Raw genomic sequence first — 15,830 nt, 5'->3', positions numbered from 1 at the left:
AATACCTATTTCTTTACTACCCACAAGGGGCTAAACACACAGAGGACAAACAAGGACAGACAAATGGATTAAGTCGATTATATCGACCCCAGTGCATAACTGGTACTTATTTAATCGCCCCGAAAGGATGAAAGGCAAAGTCGACCTCGGTGGAATTTGAACTCAGAACATAGCGGCAGATGAAATACCGCTAAGCATTTCGCCCGGCATGCTAACGTTTCTGCCAGCTCGCCACCTTCTTGTGTATTCTGATTATAGTCTTGTATATTCTGATTATAGACTGTGAGCTGAAGTGCCCTCTTAAAATACAGCATTCAGATCTTTCTGTAATTTTGAGGTATCATCAAGGTCCTTGACTGTTTGTTATACTTTTGTATCATTAGCATACCTGATGATAGTGGTTGACTGTATGTCTAAGAGAGCCACAATGAACAGTAGCAATCCTAGTGCAGTTTCCTGAGAGATTCCACTAAGAATAAATGGCTGGAACTGTCTGTCTGAATCCTGTCTTTTGAAAAAATCATGTAACTACTCACCTAGTTTTGTAACAAAACTAAGGTCATATTGTTTGTGACAAATCATCTCATGATAAATTTTGTCATAGGCCTTGCCAGAGGTGAGATATAACGCATCCACATTAGAATGGTTGAGCTGTTTCAGTACCCAGTCATAATACTATAGTAACTGTTTAAGGCAATTCCTTCCTGGAAAGAAGTCAAATTGTATGCTAATTAATAGGATTCAGACAGACAGTTCCAGCCATTTTCTTCTGACAATGTATGCCATGGCTTTGCTAACATGAGAGGTCAGAGAGATAGGACTCTAATTCTTATCACTTGCTCTGCTTCCTTTAAAATCTTTCAATGTTTTTTATTAATACCTCTCGTTTCTTTCCAGGTAAACTCATATCTCAGTGTTCAAAGAAAACTTCAAAAGTAACTAATAGTAACTTCTCTTGAAAAATTGACAAAATTTGGCATTGTGGGGTTATCAAGTACCTGCAGAAAAGGATTTAGCTCCCAATAATATTCATGCTGACATGGTTGCTACATTAGGGGATGATGCTCCTGCTTTACCAAGGGTCCAAAACATTTTGCTGGAAACCAGTGTTGAAGTGATGGTTACGTCATATCAGCTGTTGACTACTTTTTTGAACAACAGGATGAAAGCTCCTTCACCAATAGGATGCAAACACCGATGTAAGAAGTGTGTGGACTGCAAACCTCCTTTGCTCACATTCCATGAAGGTATCTTGGTCAACCAATGAACTTTTTAGTCCAGGAAATACATCCTGTTTATATTTCTTTGGAGTGTTTATTTGAATATATATATATATATATATGTTGCTTATTTTGATTATAATTACCCCATGGATTTATATGGATAACACCATACAAAATTCTGGTGCATCTGACTTAAGTACCATATTCATTTGAATCTAAATTTTGCTGAACTTTATATATATATCTATATATATAAAACTGTAGTTGTGTCAGTGTCTGTCCCCTTCGATTTAGATTCCTAACTACTCCCACATTTTGCGGTGCAGTTTAACCAAATTCGGGTATCTTATAGTCATGATTCATATCGAGCCCGTCTGGGTATTAGCGTGCATCTATGATGAGTCTACAATTTTAAAAATAATTTAACATCATTTTTTTCCATTTTAACGCATATTTTTTCATGTGTCGATGGCGGTGGAGTTGGCGTCCATGGTCACACCTGCACCTGTGTTGCTTCTCCCCCTTCTTCCCTCCCTCGTGAAGCTGTGGGGAAGGGAGTGTAAGGAAATCAACGTCGTAAAGCATTGTCAAGGAGACCAGCGTTCTTTTAGAACAACGACTTCATGGCTTGAAGACACCAAAACAGAAATGGCTAAGAAAGTGTCTACGATGAGTCTACGATTTAAAAAAAATTTACAATCATTTTTTATTCCATTTTTAATGCATTTTTTTGCTAATTTTTTTGCTATAACTCTCTAAAAATGCTTATATAGTTATTTCCCTTACAAACCCGAGCGATACTGCTAGTATATATATAGGAGATAATGGTGTCATTGAGACCCAAAGGTGTCAGGTAATGCTGAATAAGTGCTATAGACAGACCATAGTTAAGTTCCAGATTCAGTAATATTGTGAATAAAGGGTTCAACATTGGTTCTATGTCAGCATGTGTATATAAGAATTTTTTGCGTAATAAGATAAAAAAACCAAGGCTGTGTAGATATTAGAGCATTTATAGATAGGTCTTACAGCTGTTTCTAGGATATTTATTAATAATATCCCTTCATCAGAGACGGTGTGAAAGGATAGCTAAGTCATAGTTAGTTTAGATGTGACACAAAATAGAGAGTGAGGTGGAGGAAAGAAAATAGATGCAAGAAACGTATGGGTATTGAAGTTGTAAATCCATTTTACAGGCATAATGGTATATATGCAATATTCCAATATCCTATGAGTAAAGTCCAAAAGTCCAACAGAGTTTAAAATGTGTCCTTCCAAATATAGAGTTTATAAGCAATGTAAGATTCCCTTATGAGTGAGATCGAGCAGATTTTTAAACTTGGTCATTCCCAGTAGAGAATTTATATACAGTGTTACAGAGTCAAAGGTTTGTATTTAAAGAGCTTTAAATACAATCCCTATCACACTCTGATACAAGCCTTATCACACTCTGTGTCACACTGAATGAATCTCCCTCGGAGCTACATTAAGGGTACACATATCTGTGAAGTGCTCAGCCACATACATGTTAATTTCATGAGTGAGGTGTTCCGTTGATTGGATTGTTGTCGTAACCGATGGAGTGATAGTTGCATTTGTGTATGCGTGTGTTACTGTCTCACTGCTTTGACTTTGTATAATAGATGTAAATGAGTGTCACCATCACGCAAGCGGTGTCTTTTATTTCCAAGTTTCAGCGAAAACCCATCTGCTCAGGGGAAATATTACCTTACTTGGAAACAGATAATGATGATAGGTGACAGGAATGCCATCCAGTCATAGAAAGCTCTAACAAAGCAAAATCTGTCCAACCCATGCACACTTGGAAAAGTGAACATAAAAACAACATCGATGATGATGATGAAGTCAAACAATAAATAAAATTGATATTGTTCAACAAATGAACACCATTGTTAGTGTAAATTTTCAATTTTTCATGACACAAACTTTGAAAAGCCTTTTGACCTATTCCAGATGTTACTGAACATTGTATCTGCCACTTCTTCAATGAATATTTTAAAATCCTTCATCATCATCATCATCATCGTTTAACGTCCGCTTTCCATGTTAGCATGGGTTGAACAGTTCGACCAGGATCTGGGAAGCCAGGAGGCTGCACCAGGCTCCAGTCTGATCTGACAGTGTTTCTACAGCTGGATGCCCTTCCTAATGCCAACCACTCCGTGAGTGTAGTGGGTTCTTTTTACGTGCCACCGGCACAGGGGCCAGAGGTGGCTGGCAAACGGCCACAATCGGTTGGTGCCTTTACGTGTCACCGACACGGACGCCAGTCAGGGGGTGCTGGCATCTGCCACATTCAGACGGTGCTTTTTACATGTCACCAACGTGAGTATCTTAACTACAATTTCCATTTGATTATTATTTTGATGTTGGTGTTGACATACTTGACTCCTCAAGAACAGCGGGTCACTCTACGATCCTAGGTTAGCAAAGCAGGCCATCCTGCGAACCATGCACTCACTTCATTTGTCGGGTCTTCACAGTCACAGCATATATATATATATATATATATATATATATATATATACATATATATATAGTTAGTTAGGATAATTTTCAGCTGTTTCCTCTTAAAGTACAGCTGCTAATTCCGTTTTAACAATCAATGTGTCTATAGTCGCTTCAGTATGTTATTTAAAATACATATTAAAATTGAGAATTATGGAAACATCAGAGTTATTGCATAAAAAAACAGGAAATTGAAAATTTCTTGGTATTATTTACTCTCCATTACACGGGTTCCATTTCCTAACCCATGCACACTTGGAAAAAGTGGCTGTGTGGTAAGTAGCTTGCTTACCAACCACATTGTTCCGGGTTCAGTACCACTGCGTGGCACCTTGGGCAAGTGTCTTCTCTACTATAGGCTCGGGCCGACTAAAGCCTTATGAGTGGATTTGGTAGACGGAAACTGAAAGAAGCCCGTCGTATATATGTATGTGTGTCTGTGTTTGTCACCCCAACATCGCTTGACAACCGATGCTGGTGTGTTTAGGTCCCTGTAACTTAGCAATTCAGCCAAAGAGACCGATAGAATAGGCTTACAAAGAATAAGTCCTGGAGTCAATTTGCTCGACTAAAGGCGATGCTCCAGCATGGCTGCAGTCAAATGACTGGAACAAGTAAAAGGGAAAGTAATAGGAATTACAAACATTTACAAGTTAGATAGTAATGTAAAGAAATTCCTATTAGACATTCATCAGACAGCTTGCTTACCAACCACATGGTTCTAGGTTCAGTCCTACTGCGTGGCACCTTGGGCAAGTGTCTTCCATTATAGCCTCTGATCGACCAGAGCCTTGTGAGTGGATTTGGTAGACGGAAACTGAAAGAAGCCTGTCGTGTGAAAATATATGGGTGCATGTACTGGGGTCAATCTAATCGACTGGTCCCCTCCCCAAAAATTTCAGGCCTTGTGCCTAGAGTAGAAAAGAATACGTGTGTGCATGACAAGCTTCTCTCAGTTTCAACCAACCAAATCCACCCACAAGGATTTGGTTGGCCCTGGGCCTAGAGTGGAAAACACTTGACTCAGGTGCCATGCAGTGAGACTGAACCCAGAACCATATGACCGGACAGTAAACTTCTCTTATAATAACTAGTATTTCTACATCATTATCAGCAACACAATCAGTTTTAATTATTTTCCTGACCTACTGGGACAGATCAATGGATTTGCAATACATCAATTTTATACACATTTCAGTCCAACAAGTCACTAAATCTGCTAGAAATAGCAGCCAAACCTCCATTAAACCACATGCTACAAGCTTCAATAAAAAAGGTTACAGCAGAGAAGAAACATGGCCCCTGATATAGTAAAAATGATGGTCATGGCTAGACTCGTGATTACGAGTCCGCTCAACCAGAGCTTGCCAACATTATCTTAATCTTAAAATACAATTTTTTCATGATATCACATGTCTCTAGGTTGAGGCCCAGATATCTTTTTTTTTATTTTTTCTTTGCTTTCCTAAATTCTCCCTTTCTCCCTTTCTCTGCCCTGCATGATTTCTGCTGTTAGGTCTATTTATAAATTCACTGTTGTTTCTAGCCACAGTGTGGCAGCACGAGGCACAGTTGTTAAATATAATTAAAACTAGGTCTGTTTTACATTTTGCACTGTTAAGAGCTCTCGTTCTCTCTCAAGTATTTCATTCAGGATGTACCACAAAATAATGAACACTCCCCTGCTCCCTCTTCACTTTCCCCCCTTGCTTGCTTTCTTTCTTTCTCTCTCTCCCTCCACACCCTTGCTACTTTATAAGTATGCACATATACGCACGCAATTACAACTACATAAAAATTTGCAGTTTGCCAAGAATTCCCATCCAGAACACCTGGAAAGTAGACACACACACAGCAGAAGCCCATTTTTGTTTTGCGTGCTTGTGAGAGAGAGAGAGAGAGTGTGAACTAAGTTTAATACTCTATACTTTAATGCCTAAAGTGTATCATTAACTAATATTTATGCACATAACACACCGCATCTTCTAATTTTCCTATGATGCATTTGTGTGCGTATATTAACATCAGCAGGCACCCCATCACCACCACCAACTTTGTTTCCTCATAACCTTCAGAAAAACGAGTACTTTTTAATGAAATTTCCTATATACGCACTTCAGATGGTGTAGATTCCGATTATATTAGAATTTGCTGCGAAAGTTTTCTTGTTTTTCTTTTTATAGAGTGGGAGAGGAGTTTTGGAAAATTCCCACAAGTCCATTTTGTTTCAGAAAAATGGGTTATTTGTAGCAAATTTCAATAAGAAATACCCATTTTTCTGAAAGTTATGAGGAAACAAAGCCAGCTCGTGTGAATTCACTGAAACTCCTCTCCGCACCCTCTGAAAATCTTTTTGCGCACTAAATTCCAATATAATCGGATCTGCACACACAAGCTACAAACATATATTGCATTAATGCACAATAAATAATAACCCTTTCACAAGCACTGAATTTAAAGGGAGGGGTTAAGTCAATTACACTGACCCCAATACTCAACTGATGCTTAATTATCGACCCTGAAAGGATGAAAGGCAAAGTCAACCTCGGCAGAAATTGAACTCAGAACATAGCAACAGGAGAAATACCACTAAGCTTTTCATTTGGTCTGCTAATGATTCTGCCAGCTCAGCGCCTTAATAATAATAATCCTTTCTACTATAGGCACAAAGTCTGAAATTTGGGGAGAGAGGACTAGTTGATTACCTTAACCTCAGTGTTTCACTGGTACTTAATTTATTGACCCCAAAAGGATGAATGGTAAAGTTGACCTTGGCAGAATTTGAACTCAGAACGGGCAGACAGACAAAATGCCGGTAAGCATTTCGTCCGGCGTGCTAACGATTCTGCCAGCTCGCCACCTTAATAATAATAGTAATAATAATCTTTTCTACTCTAGGCACAAGACCCGAAATTTGGGGGGAGGGGCTACTCGATTAGATCGATCCCAGTATGCAACTGATACTTAATTTATCGACCCCGAAAGGATGAAAGGCAAAGTCGACCTCAGCGGAATTTGAACTCAGAACGTAAAGACAGATAAAATACCGCTACGCATTTCGTCCGGCGTGCTAACAATTCTGCTAACTTGCCACCTTAATAATAATAATAATAATAATCCTTTCTACTATAGGCACAAGGCCTGAAATTTTGAGGAGGGGTTAAGTCGATTACATCGACCCCAGTACTCAACTGGTACTTAATTATCGACCCCAAAAGGATGAAAGGCAAAATCAACCTAGGCAGAATTTGAACTATTATAATAATGATTTCTTTTATTTGCCACCAGGGTGAGGCGAAGCAATGCGTAGAAAACATTAAGTGTTGGGAATTACATATAACGAAATGATTAGAACATCATCATAATACATAATTACACACATAGCACTACATAAATTATGTAGAAAACGCGGCAGAGAAATTGTTTTAATTTTTTTCAAAAAATGATAATACGAAGATATCAGAGCCGAGCGAGCGAGAGTGACTGTACGAGGTTGTGTGAGCTGTCATCATCAACAACGCATCATCAGTTTCAGCTGATCGTGGGTCCTGTTACACATGAATTAGGATAGAGAGAGATAAAGAGAGAGAGAGAGAGAGAGAGACAAAGACAAAAAGACACACACGACTGATGTGTCATCTGAAAAGCAGGAAGACTTGCCGCGATGAGTTTGGGTTTCTTGTTGTTTTTTCACCCCCTATTTTTAATATATATATATTTTTTTTACGAGCTTTATGTTGTTAAGTACTGTTGACCTCAAACCGACATCTTTCATCAACACTTGTGTCACCTAACGCAGCCTGGCACGGAAAACACAAATATTAATAATAATAATAATAATAATAAAGTCTAACAAAAACGCAAGGCCACCCATTACTGGCGGTGGGTAGTGGAAGCGAGGAGGTAATTAATATATAATAAGTATTGTTGAGAAAGATCGACCTAGGTCTGCCTCAATGCTACCCCACCGTATCAATTCCGGTGGGATTTAAAGGAATTCTGAAAGTGAAGGGTTGGAAACATCAGGCAATGGTTACTTACATTGGCCATAGGTTACATTTTTACAAATCCACCTCTCCCCAGCTACCAAATACTAATACTTAAATTATTATTATTACTATTATTATCATCGTCATAAAAACGAGAGTTAATACCTATTTCTTTATTACCCACAAGGGGCTAAACATAGAGGAGACAAACAAGGACAGACATAAGTATTAAGTCGATTACATCTGGTACTTAATTTATCGACCCTGAAAGGATGAAAGGCAAAGTCGACCTCGGCGGAATTTGAACTCACAACGTAACGACAGACGAAATACGGCTACGCATTTCGCCCGGCGTGCTAACGTTTCTGCCAGCTCCGCCGCCTTAATACCTCGCTTAACATTCCAAATTCAAGTTCTGCTAGTATTAATAACAATCCTTTCTAATTTTGGCACAAGGTCAGCAATTTTGAAAGATGTGGGGGTTAGAAGACTACATCGACCCAAGTACTCGACTGGTTCTTCACTTTATCGACTCCCGAAAGGACGACAGGCAAAGTCGACCTCGGCGAAATTTGAACTCAGAACTCAGAAAGACGGACGAAATGCCGCTCAGCATTTTTATCCGGCGTGCTGGCGATTCTGCTAGACACAAGGCCAGCAAATTGGAGGGAAAGGACAAGTCGATTGTATCCGACCATAATGAGTGACTGATATTTTATTTTATTTTATCGACCCCGAAAGGATTGAAAGGTGAAGTCGACCTCGGCGGGGTTTGAACTCGGAACGAAGACCTGATGAAAGCCGACCTGGTTTAGTGCTTGTAGGGAAATAAGGACAGTGGAAACGAGATGTAATCGACCGACTCCCCCCGTGTGTTGGTGAGGATTATTTATCGACCTCGACGAGATCTGAACCCAGATGTCTACCGCTAAAAACAGAATTTACCTAAGATACTGGATTCCGTGTTCTGTCATGGAATGTATTGCTCGTACGCACACAGATACATAAACTAAAAATAAGGCTACACATGCATGCGTGTATGATGCACACTTGCAGGCGAAATGCAAAGCTTAGAGTTGCATATGCACATGCATTTCCGTACATATAAGGCACGTCGGCGAGTATACACACCTCCTATACATAAACGTATATATGAACACGCATGTATGCATGCATGCATGCATGTATGTATGTATGTGTGTGTGTACACTAGAGAGACAGATTAAGTCTGTATATGTGTATCTACATAGACATTCATAATTGTAGTTTTACTCAGGTTTATTTTCTACAAGTAGCTTACAAGTAACATTCACACATACATACACACACATAGCAGGGAAGAAATAAAGATGAAATGGGCGTGGCAGAGATGGGAAGAGATGACAGTTAAGGCAAGACAAAGTCTTCTAGCAGACAAACGTAGAATAACCACTTAAATATTCTATCTTTGCTAGTCTCAAAGACAGATTTGGGCACAAATATGGCGACTGTTATTATATAGATTATTCCGTCTATATAATATCACAGCTGTTGTTCGACAGTACTAGTGTGTGTATGTATGTGTGTGTACACACACACACATGTATATATGGGTATACATACACATGTATGTATATACATTAATACATACCTGTCTGTATATACATACATGTCTATATATATATATACATGTATATATATATATACATGTATATATATATATATATATATATACATGTATATATATATACATATACACACACGTCTATATATACATATATACACACGTCTATATATACATATATACACACGTCTATATATACATATATACACACGTCTATATATACATATATACACACGTCTATATATACATATATACACACGTCTATATATACATATATACACACGTCTATATATACATATATACACACGTCTATATATGCATATATACACACGTCTATATATGCATATATACACACATGTCTATATATGCATATATACACACATGTCTATATATGCATATATACACACATGTCTATATATGCATATATACACACATGTCTATATATGCATATATACACACATGTCTATATATGCATATATACACACGTCTATATATACATATATACACACGTCTATATATACATATATACACACGTCTATATATACATATATAGACACATGTCTATATATACATATATAGACACATGTCTATATATACATATATAGACACATGTCTATATATACATATATAGACACATGTCTATATATACATATATAGACACATGTCTATATATACATATATAGACACATGTCTATATATACATTTTTAGACACACATGTCTATATATACATTTTTAGACACACATGTCTATATATACATATATATACACATATATATACACACACGTCTATATACACATATATATACACACACGTCTATATACACATATATATACATGTCTGTATATACATATATAACATACATGTCTGTATACATATATATACATACATGTCTATATACACATATATATATACATGTCTGTATATACATATATATACATACATGTCTGTATATACATATATATACATACATGTCTGTATATACATATATATACATACATGTCTGTATATACATATATACACATACATGTCTGTATATACATATATACACACACACATATATATACATGTCTGTATATACACATATATACATACATGTATATATATACATATATACACACACACATATATATATACATGTCTGTATATACACATATATACATACATGTATATATATACATATACCTACACACATATATATATACATGTCTGTATATACACATATATACATATACATACATGTATATATATACATATACCTACACACATATATATATACATGTCTGTATATACACATATATATATATACATACATGTATATATATACATATACCTACAGGTATGTATATGCATATATACATACACGATTGCGTGCATACATATATATATATATATATACATGTATCTATGTATGGGTGTGTGTAAATATAAGTGTAATGTGTATGTATATAAATATATGTACATGTATGTACACATATACACGTGTGCGTAACAGATGTCAGTGTATATTGTTAAGTATATGAAGCGTATTACTATACGAATGCATGGTGAGAGAGAGTCGGGTAAACGGTTCTTGTATAATGCATGCTACTTGTATAATGCATGCCGTATTCTTGTATAATGCATGCCGCCACAATAACCACAAAAAATAATAATCTGATATTACTAATATCAAGTAAGCATATGTAGACACACACACCCACCCATGTGGGGCTAATTATGTCTCGGAAATGTCTCTTAAGGAAACATATTTTTGTCAAGGAAGGAGGACAGTTGTTTGTCGCTTTAATAGTCTTTACCAAAATGGAACAGTTGTCATTATGTCACCAGAACAAACTGCAAGGGTTCACCAGCCAACAAACAGGTCGCCCCACTTAAAAGAGCAGTAACAATAAACTCCATAGCCGCTAAAACACGACCAACCAATTTCTTATGAAACACCGTACTTTGTCCTTTTATCTATTCAATTATTCCCTCGGTTTTAAATTGCTGTCATGTCGCTCTCTTTTTGTATCACACACAAACCTGCGCCGACACTCGGTTTACTCGGGTTTTCTATTTAACCCACACTTGCCTTTCACTCGTCTGTAGTATTTATTCACTATCTTTCACTTTCACACAGAGAGACACTTATTAGTTCGCTAAACTCTTTCACTTAGTCTCGCTAATAACACACATTCTTTTATTCGCAGGCACATGTTTTCACACACGCACTTACTCATTCACAATCATATATATATTTTATATATATATATATATATATATATATATATATATATATATATATATATATATTATATATATATATATATATTCACACACAATCGTGCATTTCTTACAAGCACACTCTACCACATTCCCTTGCTCCTACTTTAAAGCTTTCTTTTATTCACACACACATGCACACATCGTTTTCTCTGGCAGTCATATATATTATACTTAAAGACACATACATACACCATACACACACGCATTCCACTCACAGTTTACTCACACTCAAACACACATACAACACATACTCCACTCACAAATGCACACACAATCTACTCGCATACATTTACAGACATACATACAACCCTCACATGTATGCATTCCACTCAGGCATACGCACGAACACACCTCATTAAATGGTAAAACGGAGCCAACGCGAGTCGCTCGACCCGCTAGAAATAACATAAATCCCTCTCTTTAAATCACACTATCTACTGTATTCGAAACGAAGAACCGACACACATTGGACGATGAAGTCATAGATAGACATAGCAAACAAGAGAGGTGGTCGTGTTTGGGACACCTTCCGGCCATGAATTGAGACGAAACAACAGTTTAAACTTAATGGCAACAACTTTTATGACAGAAAGAAGGTAGGTGGCGATGGACTGAATAATGAACCCAGACGAAAGAAGAAAATTCTAAATGAAATTTCCCTCTTTGGATGGAGAACGAAACAAAAACCCAGGGGGAGGCGGCAATCGTTAATGGATGATAATGTTATCTTGTTGTTTAGCTACTGGTCAGTCCTGACGAGAGAAGCTGCGCTCAAAGCTGTTACAACCATTCCATTCTATTCTATTCTATCTTCGGAAGTCTGAAGTACCTGAGATTGCGTTATCTAGTGTGTGACACCCTTTTCTTATCGGTAGAATGCAATTTCAAAGAGATGGAGAGATACAGATGCTATTTCTAGCAATTCGAGCGATCGCACAGCGGTTCCTTCGTCGGTTATTCCTTATCGTGACCATCCTGCTTTCTTGGCGGTAGAGAGTAATTTCAGAGATCCGTCTACTATTTCTACAAATTCGAGCGGCCACATAGAGAGGCTCCTTCATCGGTTATGCTCTTGTTCGATGATAAAAAGGAATTCCCTTCCATGACCATCCTGCCTTTTTGGCGGATAGTGTAATTTAGAGATTTGGCTGCTATTTCTAGCAAGTCGTGCGACCACATAGAGGCTCCTTCCTTGGTAATGGTCTGGTTCAATGATGAAAGGCAATCACTCCCACGACCACCCTGTCTTTTAACTTATATATCAAGAACTACGTTGTCCCTAGTATCACTCCATTTTAAAACGACAGGGGTATATTTTTAAGGAACTTTAAAGGAAATTTGAACGTTTAACATGTCGAGAGACTCCATAGAGGTCCTCTGGTTGTTCTTCCGTTCTTGGTGTAGGTTTAATTACGCGAGCCGTTCCTTACTTTGAAACCTAAAATATCTAGTCACTGCGGGAGAGGAAATGAGGAAAAAGTGTTTAGCCTGCTTTATAACACACGAGAACCAACATTAAAAGCAGACACGTAATTGTGGGGTCTCTTAAGGAATTCGTTCGACTTAATACAAATAGCAGTCAAATCTCCCACAAATCGCACAGTTTAAAAAAAAAATAGATGGGGGCGGAAAGATATTCAGATAAATGTAGATGTTGTGCTACATATTTCTAAAAAATATAAGGGGGTTTGCGTCTGAAACACTTTTGATCAGACATCTGTTCAATTATTTGGGGCTAGCTTAGAGTAGTAATTATGTTTTCAAAATTATACAAAACGACACAAATTCTGAGGGTGGATAAGACCAGCTGATCATATCAATTGACTAAATAGTTCACTGGTACGTAGTTTAATCGATTCCAGAAGGATAAAAGTTAAAATTGGAATCTGCAATGATCTGTTAAGCGTAAAGAAAGCACAAGGACACAGATTTTTGAGAGAGAGAGAGAGAGGGCCATATTCCGATTAATGTCGATTCCACATCTGATTAGCATTTTGTCGGACCCGAGAAGAGTGAAAGCAGGGTTGATCTCGGGCCTCGACAGGATTCGGGGTCATAACGTAAACTGCTAGAACAAATTATTGCGAAGTAATCAATTAACGATTCTACTAATCCACTGCCCTTTAATCATTTCTATCATGAGTACAAGACAAAAATATTTGTGGAAAGGGGGAACAGTCGAATAGTTTCTGAGATAGGCACAAGGCCAGAAATTGGAGGGGGGGAGGGAACAATCGATTATATCAACTTCAATACTTGTTTGACACTTGGTTTTATCGAGCCCCGAAGGATCAAAAGCAAAGCTGACCTCAGCGGGATTTGAATTCAGAACGTAAAAAAAATACAAGGCATTTCGGACGAGGCTCTCTTCCTGTAATGAAAAAAAATTATTTATAACATTGGCAAAAGGCCACGAATCTAAGAGGACGAGGCGGGGGGGAGATGCTGCCAATTAAGCTGCCCCGGCAGTACTTACTTAACGGGCGCTTATTTTAATAATATTAAATCATCATGACGATAAATAACAATGATTAATTTATTGTCACAAGGGCATTGGTTGAGCGACATTACAAGCAGAAGTGTGTAATAGATTAAATTATCAAACTTGGAAAAAAATGAATACGCAAAAGGAGGTTAAAAAACTCGACCAAGGGCCGAGTTCGAGTACAGAACATAGAATGACGAGGCGAAATTACTGCGAGACATTTTATCCGGTATCTTGTGTGCAAATTCTGCCGAAACGTCCTGGTGGTAGTTTATTTTCTCATTAAACAATTAGGTGTTGCTATTTATATATTTTCATTTTTTTGTATTCATTTCTTCACTCCCACCCCTGTCATAGACACGGTTAATTCCGGAAAGGAAACTATTTGAAAGATAGAGGTTTCGAAAAATAAGGAAAGGAATTCTTCGAAGACATAGACAAATCGATCAGAGTAGACATAGACAGATAGATAACAAGATAGATACGGATAGACAGTGAGTTAGATAGATTCAGATAGATAAGTAAGCAGGTAAAAATAGACAGGCAGATACAGATAGACAGTTAAATACAGGTAGACAGATACAGATAGACTGTTAGATAGACAGACATTTGGAGAGAGACAGGCGTTGAGAGAGAGATAGATAGACAGACAAATAGATAGATAGACAGACAGACAAATAGATAGATAGATAGATAGACAGACATTCAGAGATACATAGACAGACAGACATTTACAGATAGATAGACTATTAAACAGGCATTTAGAGACAGATAGACAGACAGGTAGAAAAATAGGCACTTAGAGATAGGCGTTTAAGAGACAGACAAACATTTAGAGACAGAAAGGCAAAGAAAGAAAGAAAGAAAGAAGGAAGGAAACAAAGAAAGAAAGAAAGAAGGAGGGAAGGAAACAAATAAAGAAAGAAAGAAGGAAGGAAACAAATAAAGAAAGGAAGAAAGAAACTGATAAGAATGGGAGGGGTATAACTTAAGGAAAGAATGATCGGTTTAGGAAAAAGCGATAAGCAATAAATCTTGACTTACCTGAAGTATGGTGAGTCTTTCAGACATTCCCTAAATTCAATGACGGGTCTCATAGTTTGTGTTGAGAGAAAAAAATGGTTTTGATTAAGTTTTGTTGTCGGTTTTTTTTGGAAAGTTTCAGCAGTGGTAAAAAAAAAAGTCAAAAAAGTTAGTGAAGCCAACACAGTTGTCTACAGATCACCATGACATAACGCACTGACGATTCCTTTAAAAAACTTGATATAAATTTTTGGTTGTGATTGTAGAGATAGAGAGAGAAGGCGGGGGGTCTTAATTTGGATTTAAATGAATGATTTCCGTCGGGGTTGTTGTTGGCTGTCACTGACGTGAAATATAAATATTAAGCCTATCTACCAACTTCCATGTTTACTACTTGTGAATCACAAACACCGAGCTATACTATCTAACGGTAGTAAACAGCAGCAGCGGTACTATAACAAGTAGTAGCAGCAGCAGCAGCACTACTAACAAGTAGTAGCAATAGCCACAGCAGCAGCAGCAGTAGATGATTAACGGAGCTGGTGGCGTACATTACCGAGAACAAGACGGAAATTACCGACCACGAACGACACTCCACGATACTATTAATATTTTTTTATCGCTATTCTCTCTCTATTTCCGATTTAAAAAAAAATATATTACACTAAATACTAAAATACAACGAAACTTTTTTAATTAAACGAAATTTAT

The 15,830-nt window shown here is 37.3% G+C and overlaps 1 protein-coding gene across 5 annotated transcripts in view; it reads right to left on the bottom strand.

Annotated features, from left to right (window-relative positions):
- LOC115224576 (arf-GAP with coiled-coil, ANK repeat and PH domain-containing protein 2-like) overlaps positions 1-15,603 on the bottom strand; it is a 310,532-nt gene extending 294,929 nt beyond the window's left edge. For 2 of the 5 annotated variants that reach the window (XM_036513288.1, XM_036513289.1), the window contains exon 1: positions 15,141-15,603. In XM_036513288.1, the coding sequence (XP_036369181.1) occupies positions 15,141-15,193 (53 nt within the window). In that variant the 5' untranslated portion in view covers positions 15,194-15,603. The remainder of the gene's footprint in view (positions 1-15,140) is intronic. The other 3 variants (XM_036513290.1, XM_036513291.1, XM_036513292.1) reach the window with 2 other exon arrangements.
- Positions 15,604-15,830: the final 227 nt, after the last annotated feature.

The sequence above is a fragment of the Octopus sinensis genome, linkage group LG25, assembly GCF_006345805.1.
Source record: "Octopus sinensis linkage group LG25, ASM634580v1, whole genome shotgun sequence".
NCBI lineage: Eukaryota > Metazoa > Mollusca > Cephalopoda > Octopoda > Octopodidae > Octopus > Octopus sinensis.
The sequence above is the reverse complement of the archived record's forward strand: the minus strand, read 5'-3'. Positions and strand labels throughout refer to the sequence as shown.